This window comes from Lepidochelys kempii, chromosome 8 (genome assembly GCF_965140285.1).
Source record: "Lepidochelys kempii isolate rLepKem1 chromosome 8, rLepKem1.hap1, whole genome shotgun sequence".
Taxonomy (NCBI): Eukaryota; Metazoa; Chordata; order Testudines; family Cheloniidae; genus Lepidochelys; species Lepidochelys kempii.
The window spans coordinates 31,531,510-31,552,035 of record NC_136387.1 but is presented as its reverse complement, the minus strand read 5'-3'; the positions used below and the strand labels follow the sequence as shown (position 1 = coordinate 31,552,035).

Here is a 20,526-nt window from a genome sequence, read left to right as displayed (position 1 = left end):
ATTAACTCTTATGCACCCTATTGGCTAGTGTGTATGCGTATCACTATGCTCTACTGGATGGAATTGAAATTGTTCAACTGTATCTCCTAGTCCCCTATTCAGCAAACAGCGTTAACAGAGATCTTCTTTAGTTTGAGTGCTAAGAGCCTGTACTTCTGGAACAGAAGCAGGGTTTTGTCCCCCTATCATGTTACATTCCTAATGGCCATAGTATGCAGTGTACTGACAAGTTTATAGCCTTAGCTGGTCAAGGATTTGTTAAAATATTCAGCCAGAAATAAGTGATTGGTACCAGTAGGTCACTGTGTGAGTTCAATTCTGGCTGGAGCATTATGGGGAAGATGGTGAAGGCAGGCTTTCTCCCCTTGCACCTGCGGCAGACCTCTAACACTTACTGTGTGAGCTCTAAATGGGTGGGCTAGTCCACCTCCCTGAAGGGATGTTCCCCAGACCATCACCCAACCCCCTTGTATGCCTGACAGCAATGGCTTAGCAAAGTACCTTTCACTGGAAGGTATAAGGAGTACTATGCAGCATGCTTGCTGAGGGATCTTACCTTGGGTAGAAGAATGACTCGGAGTACCTGAGCAATAAAGTTTTAATTCCTCCCTTAGTCCCTGAAAGGAGCAAAGAATTTTTTGGCCCATTATGTGTAAGGTTGTGTAAAAAATTCTGGTTTTCTTCCCATAAAGTTTCTTTTCTAGACAGACTTAAAATAACAAAGCAAAACACAAGAGCATTATATTAAGAGCTTCTTAAGTGGTATTTAATATTTGTTATTTCCTGCTGTATCTAGGCTCTTTTTAAAAATAGATTTTTGAGCTCCTGATTACCAAGCCATACTATTGGGGGATGCAGTGATAGAGGAGAACTATTCAAGCAAAGTCCTTCTTCCTGTCCCTGGTGGCTCTTCAGGGAAAAATTAAAGATACTCCTGGCAAGAGATAACCAAGCTAAAACTGTAGCTCTTTGCAAAGACAGTTCTAACACCCAAGGTCAGCTGTAAAGTATTGTCAAACCTATGGCTGCCCCACTGCCAGTATCTTACCCCATGCTTTGTAAAATGATATGAGACACCATAAGTATGAAAGGCACTATATAAAGCAAATTACACTCAACGCAAATACTGAGTGATTCATTGGAAGAATTGCTGGGCTGATAACTTCAAACTTTACATATTTTCTGTATTTTAGACCAATATATATTGGCTTTCAAAGTACTTACATTTCTAATAATGTAATATTTAGTTTGAGTTATTGTAAAATCAAGTGACTTTAGGACCCTGCAACATCCTGAAGCCTGTTGTATTTGTTACTGTAAAACCTAACTTGGAGAGCAGATTTAGAAAAGCTAGCTTTGTTAAAAGCCCTTTGTCTCCTCGTCATAGACACATATGCCTTAGTTCTTTGATCTGTCTAACGTGCTCCTCGAATCAAAACTCTAATTTAGGCTGCTAGGGTGAGGTTCTGCATGCAGTCAGAGGATTGGGTATAGCTGTGCTCACATCCACGACATCCCTTCCTGCCAACCTTATATTAAGTGCCAGGAAGTGGGCGGGCACAAGCCCGTGAACTGCTAAAGGCCTCTCCCCCAGCCTGGGGAGGAGCTACTGAACCCAGTGCTCAACTGAGTAAGTGGGACAACGAAGAAAAAAAAACAGGAACAGGTGAGGGGGTCAGAGGGCAAAACTAGGGAACCAGAAGGGGACACCGAGCAGAGAACCCTGGACAGCACCTACTGCTCCTCAAAAGTGTCCAAGGAGCCAGTGGATGCCACCCAGAAGAACTCTGCCCAGATGTTTGAATGGATGAAAGAACAAAAACAGGCCCCACAGTCACAATCCTCCTTCCCCCACCTCCCCAGCCAGCCTCCTCTCCCTGTTGTTATACATGGCCCCTTTGGCCATGGCTAGGAGGAGGTTGACGAGGTGGTCCTGCAACTTCGTGGGGCCACGTATTGGGTGTGCATATATAAAAAGGTGCAGGAAAAAGTCAGCCAGAACCTCAACAAGAGGTTCTGGAGCAGCCGGAAAAGGGGCCGCAACCTGGCACACTGCAGCTAGACATGCGCCAGGGTCTCCTTCACACCACAAAGAGGGCAGGTGTTGGGAAGAGGGTGAACCACTCCAGATACGTGCCTGTGCTCACGGATCCATGAGGAAGCCACCAGCTAATGTCCCTGGTGGGCCGTGGAACCAAGGTGGAATACAGGCTGGCCCATCGGGATCCCTCACCCTCTGCAGCTGGTAGAATGTCCCACCATTTGGTGTCAGGATGGGACATGAAGGTGGGGAAATGAAGAGTGTGGAGCATGAGCATGTAGAAATGGTCCTGTGGTGTGGTTCGGATGTGAACCAGCTGCAAATCGTGCAGCTGGCTCGGGGTACAAAGGGGTGGGGGCCAAGAGGGCTCATGGGCCTGATGAAGATCAGGCCAAAGGGCCTGAGGTGGGGGGAGGATGGGGGATACCTTCTCGCAGGACCCGCTCGAGGAAAAACCAATAAGTGGGCAATAAGGCTGCCTCCACCTCCTGAAGTACACGCCGGGGGGGTGGGGGTGCCAAGGGCAAAGAGCCCTATGCGTCTGCTGAGCGCATAGGGATCCAACCAGTCCCCTGGTTGTAATCCAGGAGGTCTCCAATCCTGGTAACTTCTGCCAGGCCTGCCAACCTCATGCTAGGCAGGTGGAGAAGGCTAAGCTGCCTCTGCCAATTCTATGGCAGTGCTGAGTCTCTTTACAATGTGGGGAAATTCTCTGCTGAGAATCTTTGACTGACTTGAAGCCTTCATTCAGCAAAGCACTTAAATACATGCTTAACTTTAACTGGTGTCATAAGAAGGAGTCCTTTTTTTAAATTTTTAATTGTAATTGTATTCCCACATACAAATTAAAACAAAAACATCAAAACTATGTAAAGAAAGTTACAGTTGAGAGTGCATATCAGTAACATAACAGTTAAAAAAAACATTACAGGGATGTTGTAATCATCCCTAAATCAAGTATTACAAATAGGAAATTGAGGTTCAGATTACATATAAAAGAAATCCAAAACATTTTAAAACAAGAAAATGTACAGCCGAGGCACCCAAATAACCTTAACTCTGCCCTGCAGTGATGTCATGCAATAACTATATGATTATGATTAAGGCATTTTACTATTTGTGGTCCCAGATTTGATTAAACTCATTTTTAAAAAGATTAGCTATTGTCACATCTTCCCCTCCCCCTTTAGTATATGGCAGAGCAAAAGTGGTTTGAGTGCCTTCACTGTGCATTTCTATACTGTACTATACTTGGATGTCTTTTATATGTGACCTTGATGCTCAATTTCCAGTTTATGTTTAATTTGGGGATATTACAATGTATACATAAAATTATAATTGTGTTACCTTTGTATAGTCACGTTAATATAATTTGCGGTCTAAGAATTTCTTTGGCTTTTAAATAATTTTGAAAAATATCGTACCTGAACCCTAAACAAGATACCCAAGAGAATGTTGCATGTGATATTTTTAATGATTTGAAGTTATGGAGTATCAACTTACATCACTTTTCAAAATATTAACTTTTAAGGGCAGATTCTCTGGTACATCAGAGTAGTGGAAGACAACCAAGTGGTATACTGGTGAATCCAGCCCTTAATTTGTAATTGACAAATTGCTTTGTTATAAAAGACTATGTTGTAAAGGCCCGTATTAAGTGAAAGGAGATGTAGAAGGAGACCAGTCCTTAGGCTAAACAGTCACAGCACATCAAGGACTTCCATATTGTCCTGCCTCAGTTTACCTTGCAGAAGTGCCTCAATGGGCAGTGAAGCTGAGGCATCAGTGCCACTGGGAGATGGCCTAAACTAGCATGCAGCCATGCTAGGAGAAGTAACTGTCAGCCACAAGTCATGTGCTTGTGAGAACTCTTGCTACATATTCTGTCTGCTTCATGACTCATTACAAGGAATAAAACTGTTGCATGCAAATCAGCAGCAGAAGAAAAGAGGTAACCCACATAATTGCCAATTATGTCCCAATGGTCCTACTTAAGAGTTGTCCAAGCTGTTGACTTACCTCTGTCTGTAGCCTGTAAAATCCTAACAATTAAATAAAACAATCATTAATAACTTTGCTCAGTTGTAAAGTAATGTCTATAGATATACCCTATGCATAAACCCTTCAATTAATTTTAATTATATGGACATTTGAAGTGGTATTTTCTTATTAAGATAATTCACATTATTCTGTCAGATAGTAAATTTTTGAATAGACCAATTTTATATTAATTTCAAACACAAACTGGCAGATTTACTTGTAAACTCTCAGAAAATGCATTCTTGGGGAGGAGATGCTGCATTTTATACAGAACAAAGAGGCTGAATCTCTCCTTTCGTGCAAAACAGGACTCAGCATTAATCGTGGAACTGCAATTGGTGCCTGCAGCGTAAATAGCAAGGAACATATGGACAAGGTGCTCACATCATAAAGCTTCAGTCACAAAAGCAGCACTATCATTTGCTTTATTTTTGCTACTCAGTATCTCTGTTTGAGCTTATAAATGATAATTAAGGCTCTTGTTTCTGTGTCAAGTGTGAGTAAACACTGCATAATATTTTGAGGCAAACTTTCAGCAAATATGTCTTGGTTAATACAACGTGGTCAGAATAAGAAACTGATCAGAACAGCCCCAAGCATTGGCAGGTAGTCAAAATATAAACTGAGATCCAAGCTTTATGCTTGGCCTTCCTCTCTATAATGGGCTAAACCATCACCACAGATATGAACACTCTGGAAGTTTGAGGAGGTTCAGAAGCAGCTGCATTTGGGGGGGGGGGGGGAGAATTGATCACTCTGTCTGTCCCTATATCAGGCTGAATCAAAACCCAGATTTGAAGTCTGCAGCTTGGTCTCTTCTCAATTAATGCAAACAGAATCCAATGGAACCTTCAGAATTCCTGAGAAGGACTCCACCTATGTGAATTTATATTTGTATAAATATACCCTACATGTCAAATGTGACTAGTAATTTTGGATGCCTCTATTTTTGGGTGCTCAACTTGAGAAACTTTAAAGTGGCCTAATTTTCAGAAAGTGCTGAGTGTCCATCAAAGCAGGCCCCTGAATGGGGTCTCAAGTTGAACACCAAAAACTGAGGGACCAAAAAGACCAATCTCTTTTTAAAATAGATGTTCTGGGATGAATGTGCATGCAAGCTCACTAGAAGCAGGAGAAATAAAAGAGATTTAGCTGGGAGTTTCAGTGAACTCTGAACCCAACATGATGCTATTGTGTCTGCCCTGCAGAACTGGTTTTCCAGGGGCAGAGCACAGGTGGCACAAGACAATCAGATATTCTCTTCACTATGCCCAAGGAATGGGATTTCCAGAGTGTAGGACTTTGCCCCCAGCTCCCTCATGTATCTTGCTATCTCTGGCCCCAATATTATTGGGGTGGACTCTGCTTGTACCCACAACGTTTGAAGATAATTAGGCAAACAAGCTGGTTTGAGAGGATTTTGTTTCAACTTCCTTCCAATTCTAAGATGAGCGGCTGGTGGAGAAGGCAGAGAGAAGGGTCCAAGAGCAACATTTTTTGCAAGTGTTGCTGCATGGCCTTATCCTGTCCTATCACCCACTACTCCCATCTCAAAAAGCAGTGTGGTTTTGATACTTCCTCCCTTACCTAGCTGCAGACCCAGCTGTTTCCGTGCCTGAATGTTCTATAAAAACATTTGTTGCTAAGGGCACACAGTTCTCAGAAAAAGCAAGCAAGAAATGGTTTGCTCATGTCATCGCTAAGCCTTGGCTGAAGGCTTGTGATAGATGAATTATTTCTATTATTACGATGCCTAGGAGTTCTAGTCATGGACCAGGAGACCATTGTGCTAGGCACTGTACAAAATGCAGAACAAAGACTCTCCTTGCCTCAAAGAGTATACAAGCAACAAAAGATGGATACAGACAGATGGAGAACTACAAAGAAACAAGGAAAGGAGCAAAGATCATTTGTGGATATTATATGTAGGGAAAAACATTTTTCATCTGAGAAGAATGATATAGTAGGAAGTGTTTGAAGCAGCAAGTAATGAATTTATTTCAGCAAGATGAGATGAGCAAACTGCTCACCAAGTCCTGCAATCTTTGCTCAGTGAAAATTCCCTCTGCAGCCAATGTGGGGGTCAGTGCTGCAAGTTCTCCATGGCCAGAAATCCCAGTATCTTTGATGTTCTGACTGGATAGAGATTATTGGAGCTAGACTGGATGCTTTGTTTTCCTACTTAAATGGAAAAGAAATGGAAAATGTAAACTACTCCCAAAGAGACTAAAAAAAAGAGAACTGCTCATAAAAAAAAAAGTTTGACAGATCAATGAGTTTTCAAACCCTGTTCCCTGCAAACACACAACATATCTACCCTGTCTACATACATTACCCCAGAATAGTTGCTGAGGTTGTAGGTAAAGTTGTATGTGTTATATGCTAAGGGAGAGGAGAAGGCTGGGTGCAGTCAGTTTACTTATCAGTTGCAGCAGAAGGAAGTAGCTTGTGAAGATGTAGAATCTGTCACTCTGTGGAGACAGGGTGTCTGACACAATTAAGAGGTGTTCCGTAACTTGGTACTTCCTTGCTTTTTAGAGCTTGTGTTAGGGAGGATCTCAGACATATCCAACCTGAATCCCTTTTAAACAAGGATATTGTTTGTGGGATTCTAAAAAGGGCAAATGTCAAATCTGCACACAAATCAGAGAACTCCAAGTTCTGGTGCAGAAAAGAAAAGTTGAAAATATTAATGCTTTCCTGCAGCCTCCTCCCCATTTTCCCACTATAGCAGGGTGGTTGGCTGGGTGTCCATGACTTCAAATGACTCCGTTTTCTAATTTTTCAGATAGGATAATTATAACTTTAAGTTGCTATTTGATACTTGCTTACAAAATGATAGGTCACCATGGAACTTTGCATGGTGAGTAAGGACACAATCCTTTCCCTGAATTATTTCCAATTTCACTGAGTGCCTCAAGACACTATGTTCTGGGGCCAAGGGGGAAGGGCGGGGGGAAGAGGCAAGGAGGATAGAGAAAGGAATACTGAGAATAAGATTAACGTTGCTTGGGTGGTACTGGATGCAATATGTTAGTTCAATTTTTTTAATAGGATAGTGCTGGATTGCTTGCATTTATTTCAGTTAAGCCCTAACCAAACAACACACTTAAACATGTGCTTGATTTCAGTGTAACTAGTCCCAGTGCATAAAATGAGACCTGTGCAGAAGTCTTTAGAGAATCAGGCCCACAGAGATGGATATATTTCCTGCCCCAAAGAGCTCACATGTTTCATGTTATTGCTTATTTCAGAAGGAATTAGAGGGTCCTGATTTGCGGAAAAACAGAGAAAGAGGAACATAAAAATAGTCACCTTAATTTTACACTGTAGCCATAATCAATGAATTTGGCGTATGAACAGATGCCAAAGTCTGACTGATCTGTTTAAGGCCTGTGGTGTAATTGTACAGTAAGAAAAGATGGTATCATATTAGAGAAGTCAGAAGGGTTGTTGTTTTTGTCAGGCACCAACCAAACAGGGTCTTTAATTTCTTGACTTTTTACCGTCAAATATTTTATTTCCATAATTGTTATATCTGACACACCTACATGAAAAAAAAAGAACTAGAAGTAGTTTGGATGTTTTTAACTATGTCGAAATGCAAATCTCAAAAAGCGTTTTCAGCATTCGTGGGACTTTCCTAACGTTATTTCCTGACCAAAGGCACAAGGGGAATTAAAAATAAGACCATGACTCATCACAACTGTACAACTATCTTTAAAACAAAATAAAATATTCAAGGACAGGTTTACTACTGCCATTAGCTAGCACAGCTCTGTTGACTTTAACAGAGTTGCATCCGCTTACCTTGGTGGTGAATTTGGCCCTGAGTCTCAGGGTACCTCTCACAAAGGCAGCGAGTACAGATTACTCTCTTGGCTTCCATGGATTCTAGAGCTGTAGCTCACGAAAGCTTACTCTCAAATACATTTTAGTCTCTAGGGTGCCACAAGTACTCCTTTTCTTTTTGCGGATACAGACTAACACAGCTGCTACTTTGAAACCTCTAGAGTTATTGTTTACTTTACATCACGAGCAATAGTTGCATATCTGCTCCAAGGTAAAATATCACTCATGTGACCCATCGCTAATACTGCAAACATGCACTACTGAAAAATTACATAAGTCATAGTGTCTCAGCCCCAAAATATTGAATATATATGAATATTTTTGGCACAGCCTGCAAATGCTGGATGTGACATAGGTCAGATTATCCTGTCTGCTTCTGCTTATGGAAGGGATCCCGATTAGGTGACTCTGGCTGAAAAGGCAGAGGATAAGAAGAGTCAGGAGTGCTTATTCTACACTGTGACGACCTGCTCCCCCTCTGGTGAACTGCGGCCGCATAGGTACTTGGCAACTATGCACTGTGAGCAGGGAAGGGGGCAGAGCTCAAGGAATCTCCATGTAGTCTCGGTCAGCAGTTCTCAACCAGAGATCAGGAGCCCCCAGGGGCCACAAACAGGTTTCAGGGGGTCCACCAAGCGAGGCTGCCATTAGACTCACTGGGGCCCAGGGCAGAAAGCTGAAGCCCCACCACCCAGGGCTGAAGCTTGGGACCCTTAGCCCCACCACCCAGGGCTTAAGTCTAAACCTGAGCAGCTTAGCTTTGTGGGGCCCCAATGAATTGCCCTACTTGCTCCCCCCTAAGGCTGGCCCTGGCTTTTATAGGCAGAAAAACAGTTGTGACACAGGTGGGCCATGGAGTTTTTATAGCATATAGGTTGAGAACCCCTGGTCTGTCAGGTACCTTTGCTGCCACCATCAAGTATTCACTTCTTGTCTCTCTTAGATTTCAAGTTTCAAGATTTTAACCCTTTCTCCCCAGGAATTGGAAACCCAGAGATACTCTCTTGCATGTGGTAATTATTAGGTAGCATCCCTTCAAAAAGTGGTAGTCAGTTTGGTGACTAAATACCTTTTCTGATTTAATCAGAGTTAGTGAAAATAAAAGTAACTTATTACAATAAGAACAAATGTAATCTAGAATGGAACTGGAAGCCTTAGAGAAATAGTTGTATGCACAGAAATTGCTGATCTTACCCTGACGTTGTAAGTCTGGCTTGGAGCATCTTAATTATTTACAAATATACATACATATTGTGCCGTGACCTGTGCATGTCCAGTGTCATCTCTCAGCCGCAACCCCTGCTGCTGGGTCACTGGAATGTCTTTGGGAGTGCTCACTTTCTTGAAGGAATCTCTCCCCCTCCAAAGCCCACCTCGATGTATTATGTGGGAAGCTTCTGGGGTGAACTGCAAGCTGAGCACTCTTCAGACTTTTCGGGTTCCCTCCTTGGAGCTCTACTAACCCTTTCTCAGGTAGCCTCTATCCCCAGGCAAGTCCAGCCAGACCTTCTTTCTGACCCTCTGGCTCCCTATTCCCTATGATGCCCCATCACCCCATCTCCCTCTTTCGAGATTCACTCTCCAACTCTCACCTGGACCAAACACCCCTGCCAGAGGCTCCCCTACCTCTTGTGAGGTCATCAGCCTCAGCAGTTCCTTCACATTCACATTCAGCCCCTATTTCCTCTGGTCCATTGAAAGCCCCTCCAGGACTCCACCACTCTGCCACAGGGGCCCCTCCACAAGCTTCTCTGTAGAAGCATTTGCTGTCACCTCTTCGTGGATCACCCAAGTGAGATCATGCTTAACCAATCAGCATTATGTTACATGGTGTCACATTCTGATGTGTGCTCCCTCCCAACTTTTCAATTTTTTTGGCCATTTTGTTTTTGACAATAAAAATACTATAGTGCATTGGGCATAGAGATAAGAATGCATATCAACCACCCTAGTGATGCAGTAGAGTATGATACCCTGCATTCACAGATTTTATTTACCCAAAAGGAAGGGGAAGGAAAATAAAATTTTAAAAAAGAAAAATCAAATAAGTGGAATAACCAATTAAAGCAGCATTGAACTAAAAGAAGAGGAGATAGGTATTAAGGAAATCATTTTTGTATAATAGGTTTTTTTGTTTGTTTATTTTAAACAGAATCATAAGTAAGTTAAGTCAAGAAATCAATAGGAATGAAGGAAGAATAAGTTTCTTCCCAAAACGGTAAGTAAACCTTTCAGTCCTCTTTCTTTTGCAAACTATTAAGACAAAACTTTTCAGAATAATTTTCCATTTGAGCTAACAGAAGATCTCCAGTGTTACTGAATAGCAAAATTAGTCTCAGAAAACATGATAAAAAGGAATTTCAATTTATTCATTCTACGGTTATTCATGTTAGTGCAGTACAACCTCACTAAGATCCCAAACCTACCATGACTTTCAGATTGAGAAACCCAATTGAGCTCAGTCACACTACTCATGTGAGCAAATTTACTCATGTGCATGAGTGTTTTAACACTGGGCCATATTTTGGGAAGTTAAGCTAATTACAATTATTTATTACTGTTTATGGTACTAATATTAATATACTATTGGAGGTGTGCTTTAAAGACAAATTGTAATGAATAAAACAGAATAAAAATTACAATACTTTGTAATATACGACTATATCAGTATATTATATTATAAAATTAAGAAAACCTTAATAGGAAATGTCTCTGGAGGATGTTGATATTAAATCTTTGGCGAGAAAAGGCACGAGACTGCTTTAGATTTATTTTGAATATTTTGAATGAGTATCAGCAGGTTCACAAATTAGCAAAATTATTAATATAGTGGGGTTCTGTGTTCTATTTTAATAAAATATGGGATCTCTTGTTCATTATTGCTTGAGATTTTCTAAGCTGTTCAGGTGATTTAGACATTGCTAATTACTTTTAATAGATAATTTGTCAAAATATTCTGTGGAGCTCTGAAAAAAATCTCAGCCACTAGGATAAATTGACTGAATTTCTCTGAATTCTATTTTTCATGTCACCAGTCCCTAAACATCCATGATGGGATTCTTGGGATGGAGAGTTCAGGAAAACGTTCTTAATGGGTCATCTGGGGAGCCTTTTTTACTGCTGTCATCATAAAGAAAGGAGCATTATGAAAACACAACTGCCATGCTACAATAGCTAAAATAGCAGCTCCAGACTTCACAGTGGACCCTTTAATCCCCAAACTAACCCCTTCAGCCCTACATGTGGGCAGGGGTGAAAGTAAGTTAAAGGACTTACTGGAACGCCAGAGTCCTGTGCAGGGGACGTAGCTTCAACCAGAAGAGGCAGGGCCTTAAAAATTTTGATTTAAAGGGCTCGGGGCTCCAGCTACAGTAGTGGTGGCTGGGAGCCCCAGGCCCTTTAAATCATTCCCGACCTACTAGCTGCAGAGGTGGCTGGGAGCCCAGGGGCCACCTAAAGAGCCCAGGGCTCCAGCTGCCGCTACCGCAGCAGAGCCCCAGGCCCTATAAATCCCATCCAGAGCCCCACCGCTGCTACCCCAGGACTTGGGCAGCAGGGCTCAGGTGGGGATTTAAAGGGCTCGGGGCTCCAGAAGCTGGTATCGCCCTAGCCCTTTAAATCCCCTCCGGAGCCCCGCCGCCGCTACCCTAGGGTTTTGGCTGCAGGGCTCCGGCGGGGATTTAAAGGGCCGGGGTGGTAGTGGCGGCTGGAGCTCCAGGGCACTTTAAATACCCGCCGGAGCCCCGCCGCCGCTACCCCAGGGCTTTAAATTGCTGTCTGGGAAAGCCGGTCCTGGTATGGCGCACCAGCTCTTGCCGGTACGCCATACCGGGGCGTACCAGCTTACATTCACTTCTGCATGTGGGTGTGTCCCTCCTGCTCCCCAGTTGATGAGAGTAGCTTCTGACATTGAGCCCTCTTAAACAATGCAGATTTCATAAATGCAGTAGGCACCACAATATAAACATAAACCACTATTAATAACTAAATTATTTATCCTATAAACCTTGGTTGAAATTAGCGAAAAGCACTAGTCCTTGCCAAAGCCCACAGATTAACACACATTTGGAGTCCCTGGCTTCCCACTGCCCTACACCTTTTGTAGTCATTGCCACTGGTGCAAAATGACTATAGAACATCACCATCATGATCTGGGTAGCATGGTTTTACACCCACTTTGCACATGTGTAATTAACAACCCATGAAATTGACCAAATGTGGAAGACTGTGGGATTTTTAGGCCAAACTGGATCAAAATTAAGTACAAACAGAATAAGCCCCACTCCTGCAAGCACTTATGTACTTAACTGTATGACAGTGAATAGTTCCCACTGACTTTAATGGAATTACTCAGTTAAAAATATGTGCATATGTGTGCAGGAGTGGGGCTACATAGAAGAGAACTCCGAAAATTAGATGAGATGACCAAACTTCTCAAACATCTCTCTCTCTCTCACACACACACACACGGTCTAATTTGCCTTAAACATTTCCAAAATAATCTAGCCTGGATTAGAATCAGGTTTATGAAACTTCAGGCAGTTTATTTTTAGCTTTTTGGCAAAGTTAGTAGGGAAAGGGGTCAAAATAAAGTTCACTTGTATATTGGAAGACTATCTTCAACTCTAATTATGCTATAGCTTTTACTAAACTTAAACATATTTAGTTCATAATCATTAAAATGTGAAAAAAATTTTTAATGTCATCACAGGACCCAGCCGCAGAAGTTTCCTGACAATACAGGTAAATATGTACTTGCTGTCTATCTAAATACACAGCGTATTTAAAAAAATTAAAATATTAATTAGCTGCTTGCACAGTTTATTTACAGTCATTGCCATCCAACTGTCTTCACTCAAAAATTCTCTGATAAATATTTATGCTCATAGATCTTCAAGCTTTTCTCATCTACCTTGAGTTTAACCTTGAGTAGATAGAAGTAATTCAGTTTGGATAATACATCTGTCCAAGAACTTCCAGGATTAATTGCAATTTAATGAGCTAAATTATGGTTGATACTAGAGATGAGCACGAAGGAAAACCTCAGATTCAAACACACCCAAATGCTGGGGGCTATCGTAGCTAGTGCCTTTAATAGACCTGGGAGTAGCACATGCCAGGAGGATGTGGGTGGGGTGTGTGCAGAGTGATGCAATCTCTTGTTAGAACTGCTTGGGTTGTGTCTGTTACCAAATAAGGAATGTTACACTAGTTGATACCTTAATTCAATAAGGTTTTTTGAGTGAGTGAAACAAGGTTCTGTAAACAGGTACAGTTGGGCCAGAAAAGTCCTTGGATATGTTTTCTTGGCAGGGGGATGCTCCAAATTTCCCCTTGCCTACCGAGGATGCTGAGAGCGCTCTTCATGTTTGCCCCCCACCGCCATATCTGCAGTGCTCATTAGGGAAAGGAGGAGAGAATGACAACAAAGGGGGGAGATAAAGCAGGCAGTGAGGAGAGAAGGAGAGGAAGGTGTGAAAGGCAGAGAAAAAGGAGGGAAGTAGAAGAGCAGAAGGTGAGGAGAAGGGAAGATGAGTGGGCCAAGAGCAAGAGGAGAAAGACAGGAAGTCAAGAGAGCACAAGGGGTGAGAGAAGGAATGAAAGGAGAAACATCAAGTTGGAGATCTAACAAAAGATGTTTTAATAGCGGGGATGGAGGAATAATGGGGGGAAGAAAAGTGGAGAAATAGATGCAATCTGGGAGCAGTCATGTGACTATTGAACCTCTAAGGCACAATGTCCTCTCCCCTTTGCAATTAGACTTCATTAGGGGCTAAGCAGCTTCCACCTGGCTTCCCTGCACTGAGCTTCCATTATAAACATTTTACTAGCTGGGCCAAGAGCACCCGTACTTCCACAGGTTACTACTCCCTCATTGGTCCTATTGAAAATGGGTTAAAAAGGATACATAACTAGAGCTGAGCCAATAATGGATTGTTTGGTTCAGGGACCAGACTGAAAAAATCTGAAAAAAACTCCATTCAGATTTGAACTGAAACCAAATTTTTCTTCAAAATTTTGGTTGAATAAAAAAGTCAAAATTCATTTTGTTGACACAAAACAATTTTCTTGAAGTTTTTTTTCCCTTCAGCCAAAACTATTTGCAGATTGGACCTGAATACACAAATATGTACAGAGACCCCCAAAATGCTTTTCAGTTGAAAAAGAACTATTATTTGAAAAAAAAAATTGCCCAGCTCTGCACACAAACTTTCAATATTAGCAACAAGATAAAGCATGAGATGAGAGGTTAACCTCTGAGTCAGTTCTGAATGCTTTATTCTTCAACTAGCATTTAAATCTGAAAGGGTAGGACACATCTGAGGCCTGGTCTACACTGCCAAGTTTTTTTGCCAAAAGGCAGCGTTTGGCGATGACACAGCAGAGGTGTACACTTTTTGCAAGGAAACTCCTCAGTTGCAGCGCTATAATGAAACCCCCTTGACAAGAGTGCGGAAAGGTTTTATCCCCAAAGTGCCAGTGTAAACACCTTGCTTGCTTTTATCGCTGTAATTGGCCTCTGGAGATGTCCCACAATGCCTGCAGTGACTGCTCTGTCCATTGTTTTGAACTCAGCAGCCATGTGCCCCTCCCCTTTCAAAGCTCCATTCAGACAGCTGTAGTGCTGTGGTGCTCTCTGCTCTGGGACACAAAGCAAATCATTAACATGGAACGCTTCTGTCGTCTCCCACACTAAGAACACAGTGGCAGGCAGGCCGGGGTGAATGTGTGTGTGTGTGTGTGTGTGTGTGTGTGTGTGAGACACACATATACTGTGTGCTGTGCAGAGCCAGGGAGGGAGGCGAGGGCTGATGTTGGGGTTTTCCCCTCCCCCTGCCTCAGAACAAGTTACTTTCACGGCTGTCTGAACTTAGGAGACAGCATGCCGACACACTCACTCTCCCCCAACATACACTGTGTCTCTTTCCCTGTCTCCCCCATACTCACACACTCCCTGTCACACACTCTCCCCCACACACTTCAGTTGAAAAGCAGCTAGCAATGTAGTAGGATGCCCATGGAACAATGGAATTGAGAAACCTGCATCATCTGATGCTGTACCTGCCCCATGAGGCATTGCAAACCCTTCCCAAAGCACCCTACGACCAGATGCCCAGTGGGATAGCTACCACAGTGTATTGCTGTCTGTGTTGTTGCAAGAGCTGCTAGTGTGGATGCACTCCAGTGGCACAAGGAGCACAGTATGGACATGCAACAGTGGTTTAATTAAAGCGATTTAATAAAAAAGGTATAGCTTTTGGCAAAAAAAAAACTTGGCAGTGTAGACATAGCCTTGGTCACAGCAGAAATCATGGGATGTTCAACTAATAACCTTCAACCAGAAGGTAATTGCAAATATGTGAACATAATTCCTGTTGGCTGCCATGGGAGTTAGACACATCCCTCTTCTTGGACAAACTGGTCTGTTATTTTGATGCTCTAGTGGTCACTATTTGTGATGCTCAGTGCCTTTTTTACCTGATGAGGCTTTGGTACTCTGAAGCCAACATGTGCTAACAGGTCCATGGTTATGTTTCCTTACACAGGATACTGTCAAGAAGAGGAAGAAGGCTGGTCTTCATTTGTAAGAATCATGTTTTAGATCACTTAATACTCAAAGCAGCTTCTCTGTTCCCTTAAGCTCCATCAATTGCTGTGCTACCCACTCCCAGCAGAAGGGGAAAGAAGAGGATGTGCTGGGAGTTTCAAAAGCACTCAGTGCTGGCCTAATTCTATACCCTTGAAGTCAATAGGAGCTTTATCATGGACTTCAGTGGGAGCAGAGTTAGCCCAGTTCCCAGCATTTCTGAAACTTCCACCCTCTAGGTTAGTGAGAAATTACACTGAATATTACACCATTTACAGATCAGTGAGAAGCTCCACATCAGAGACAGCAGGTCCCTGTGGCCCCTTTGTCTGCAGGTGCCACTCCCCACAGCTCCCATTGGCTGGGAACTGAGAACCCTGGCTACTGGGAGCTGCAGGGGGTGGTGCTTGTGGACGGTCAATGTCAGCAAAATGTCTTGGGGCCCACAATCAGATTACCCTGATGGGCCACATGTGGCCCACGGGCTGGAGGTTGCCCATCACTGTCCTATCAGATCTCACAATATACCTATTTGGGCTGGGTCAGAACCACATGACTACAAAGCCCCTAACAAAGACCTGCTTTTGCAGGAAGCATCATTAAGGAAGAGTGCACCACTGGATGATTCCCCAGTTTGGCGCTAGGAGGCACCTTCTGACATCGGTTGCATGAGAAATAAAACTGAGGTCCAGTACATCCCCTGCAACTTTTTTAAATCTTAGAGGCTTGGGAGATAGGTCGAGTATGAGAGCCTAGAGAGAAAAAAAATTCAACTGAGTTTCAACTCTCTCTCTTGTTAAGCTTCCTCAGGGTTTCCTATTGTAAAAGGATATTCATTTCCTATGCTAAACTGCTGTGCAGTGTTATGCTCTGTGTAAATGTTGATACACTCCATCACTTCATTTGATGAAGAGATGAAACAATCCCTGAGTGCTGGTGATAAAATTTGGTATCCTGCAAGATGAAAGACAAGACCATGTAAAAAACACAAGCTTACTACATAACTTATTGCATTAAGTTATGTAGTATCTAATCATTGTCTGTGTTTCACTTGCATATGGCAGGAAGAAGAAGATGATTATGAAAGCCCAGATGAGGAACAGGAACAAGACGCTGATTATGAATCACCAACTGATGAACCAGGACATGACAGTGATGATTATGAACCTCCTCCATCCAACAATGACGTAGCACCCCATAATGTCATATTTCCTGCCAAGTCAATTCCAAGCAACACTGAGTACATAGGTAACTGGTGCAAAATGTAATTTTGGAAGGGATGGGATATTTTAGGGAATTGGTAATAGAATATAGAGCCTTTTACTAGACCTCTTTGTGGATTTTCTAAATGTCTTTTCATGGAAAGATGCAAATTTGTGGAAACTCTGGGATGTTTTCTGAGACTGGCAACTAAGAGAGTGAAAGCATTAAACTTCTGGTCTTATCACATTGAGGTTTAGGCATATTGAAGGGACAACTTAGGAGTTCACTTTGCTGGATAGAGGCCTTATTAGTTGTAGGCAAAGCAGTCTTAGTGAATATACATGTTAAGTTAAGCACATGCTAAAAAATTAGTCATAGAAAGAAAGATGCCAGAAGGTTTGTTTCTCTAAAACAAAAACAAAAAAACAAACAGGTCACTGAATTTTGCCCTGGTCTTCAGTAGGATGAAGGCTGAGACTTTTGTTTGGGATCTGCATCAAGATAAACACACACTTCCCCCCATTTAGTTTGGTGTTACACTATGTAACTAGTGCAAGATACAATACTTACACCTATTTTCATTGTAATTTTATATCGCTTCTATGTGGAGTTGACTTGATCCCAGAGCATATCGTGCATACTTTCATCATTTTCTAGTCCTGATTCTCCATTGGCCTACACCTGTGAGGTCATTTACTTCGGTGCAAAACACTACCATCTGGATTGGTGTATTTTATACTTACTTTGCAGTGGTGTGAATGAATACATAAAGTGTAGGCCAACAGACAACTGAGCCCGGGGTGTGTGTGTGCACGTAATACCAGAGTGACATTCTAGTCGTCAGGTGTAAAAAGGACAGGGAAAGTAAAACAACCACTGACAGAGTCACTATGGATTTATAGAGATATAACACAGCAAAATTGGATTCTTCATGTAATGTAAAATTACATAACCATAAACTAAACTTAAGAATGAAGATCTAATCAGAGAGAAAGAAAAATAACCTTTTTTGTGTTTAACTGTTCAGTCTGTAATTTTTATTTATTTATTTTTTTAGATAGACCCACAACGGCTAGACCATCTCCCCAGCCTCCTATTCCACCACAGCGACCTGGCCCATCCCCTGTACCAGCATCATATGCGGGTAGAGGCACTCCTGTATGTTTCTTTTCTTAAAGAATATGTCATTTGTTTCTGTTAGCATTATGTCCTAGAAGGTCCAAGTATAACTCCATGTCCAACATAATGATTGTGTGTGTACAAAGAGGAGGGAAATTATTTTGGCTGTAAGAAAAATTATTTTTTGCTAAAATGATTACTTCTTTTTTGTGGAACAAATATATGGAAATTGTTTTATACTGCAATGTTGCCATATACACTGGTAATTAGTGACCATTTGCCAATTCTCAAGAAAATGGTAGCCTTTGAACACCTTGTTTAGCACTACTCTGGCTTTCCCCAGAGGGCTTGATCTTGAAAACTGTCACTTCCATGGCAGTCCCATTGAATTTGGCAGCACTCCATGGAGGGGGAAGGGTTTACAGGATCTGGCGCTGAATGAGATGGAAAGGTAAGAGCACTGAACTGACTCGCCAAAGGCAACAAGCAAAGTTAAGGATAAAGAAGTGGCATTGCCCTCCCCTGCTGAAGGCTTTCTTAGATACACTCAGAATTTGTCAACACCCACTGGGTTAACAGAACTACCCTTTTCCTAATTTGGCAGATTAAGGCTTTGATCTTGCAAGCCCTTGAGCTGGCTATACACATTTTCTGTATTCCAGCACAAATGTGCATGAAAGCTATATATGGATACAAGTAAAACTAATCAGTAAGCACTGAACTCCCTACTGAGTGGTATGAAGTCTGCTGTACCTCTCCCCTCCATTACTTGGAAGGCCATACAATGAAACTCTGGCAAGAATAGGTGTGTCTGAGGCACTACAGGCTTAAGTGCAATCACTTTAATCGTTTTCATGAGATACGCAGCAACACATTCCTCTCTTTGGTCTCAGTCCTGCCACTAGGAACTTGACAGCCCCTGACACAGCAGCTCTCTCCTTAATGCAAGACTAGGCTCCCATGCTCTCCTTGATCTGCTCATAACTTTTGACCTTGATTTATGTGCACAAAACTCTTCATCAGGAGTTAAGCAAGACTATTCTAGCTACTCCTCCCTCCTGCCCCTGACATGCTCCCAACCTGCCCTGGAATGAACTCTGCACTAAGGGTTTCCTGCAAAGGGGCAGAGAGATGACAGGGACAATGCTGCAGTTGCCAGAAAAGGCCTTTTACCTGGATAGTATTCTGCAATGGGTGTGGCGGTGGAGGTGGGGACCCTAATGGCCCTTTGGGCTCTAACAGATGCACAGGTTGACAGCTGATTTTGGAGATGTGTTCAATAGCCACAGAGGATAAGACAAAAATCCTTGAACTCTGGACATGCAGAAAAGACTTTAATCATTTGAAAAACCATTTGTTTTAGATGTCACCCTACCCTCCTCCATCAAGCAATAATGATGTGAATAGGGATAAAAGTGCCAAGCCTTTAAAACGTAAGTGAAAATATTTGTCTGGGTTTTTTTAAACTATGGTACAATGCATATTTTCATGGTCTCCAGCTAGAGCTGTTTTAGTGGCTCTATCCCCCTGTGATGGGGTGCTCTACTCACCGCTGTATGGCACCGCCTCCTGGCAGTACTGGGAATTTGTTCTGCCAGACCGACACCCCTTCTGTGGTTGCACTCCATGTCTCTTAGCCTGCAGCCCCTCTCTGGCTCCAGGAGCTCCTGCTTCTTCTTCTGGGGTATCAAAGCCTTCCAGCACGAATTGTCCCAGGCAGATCGCTCTTCACTGCCTGGTCTGTGCCACTTCCCCAGTGGCTGGGAGGGGAACCCAATCCCATCTTGTACTCCAGGTTCCCGCCCAGGGGTCATCTCATCAGCAGCCAAGGTATGCCCTATCCCACACCTGCCTGCTTTCCACCAAGCCTCTCTTATCTTTCTGGCTCTCCCCACCAGGTTTGCCAGCCCAGATTCCCTCCTTACAGGGAGTAACTGCAAACTATTTCCCTGCAAAGTCTCCCCACTCTTCTGGGCTTTATACAGGGTCCTCCTGCTCCTGCCCAGCTGAGTCTTGTCTCTAATTAATCCCTGCTTCCTGGCTCCTACTCCAGATGCAGCCTAAGCAGTTAATTGGCCTACCTGGTCACCTTAACCCCTTCAGGCCTTGTGTGGGGTGGATACACCCCTTGCTGACTCCCTGAAAGCAATGAAGAAATATTTCCATTGATAATAATCAAAATTTACAGATAAGCAGAATTTCTTACATTGTCTAAGAACTTAAAGTTTGATTTAAGGATATTTACTTTGTATATTTGACAATTTGTCTTTTAATGGTTATAAAGCTTTAACTTTTTGAATGTCAGTGTCTACCATCATTAAATAATTAGTTTGACCCCCGCCATTGTCTGACATCCCCCATAATTTTGGGCAAATGAAAATTTAAAATCAATAAAATATTTTAAAATGCTTTAAAACATTGATATTGTCCATCAACCTTATAAAGAAGCTAACACAAAATTCAGCCAACCTTAACTATTAATTATGACCCCTAATTGTATTGCTTGCAACTCTAAGAAGGGACACCAGATTGTGACAGATACATTATATTAGCATAATATTTTACACAGTATTTATGTTTAGCCCCAGCTCCTTCTATAGACAGACGTACAAAACCCCCACTGGATCGTCCTGGGCCGACGTTTGAAAGAGACAGCCCAGCAGCAGGTCAGTATCTGTTCATG

General features: G+C 42.5%; 1 protein-coding gene across 1 annotated transcript in view; it reads left to right on the top strand.

Moving 5' to 3' along the window:
- The window catches only part of LCP2 (lymphocyte cytosolic protein 2), a 51,648-nt gene that overhangs the window by 19,093 nt on the left and 12,029 nt on the right, over positions 1–20,526 (top strand). Inside the window, exons 4-10 of the mRNA XM_073355965.2 lie at positions 10,086–10,151; positions 12,645–12,676; positions 15,481–15,518; positions 16,586–16,769; positions 17,782–17,882; positions 19,207–19,276; positions 20,426–20,509. Coding sequence (XP_073212066.2) covers positions 10,086–10,151; positions 12,645–12,676; positions 15,481–15,518; positions 16,586–16,769; positions 17,782–17,882; positions 19,207–19,276; positions 20,426–20,509 — 575 coding nt within the window. The remainder of the gene's footprint in view (positions 1–10,085; positions 10,152–12,644; positions 12,677–15,480; positions 15,519–16,585; positions 16,770–17,781; positions 17,883–19,206; positions 19,277–20,425; positions 20,510–20,526) is intronic.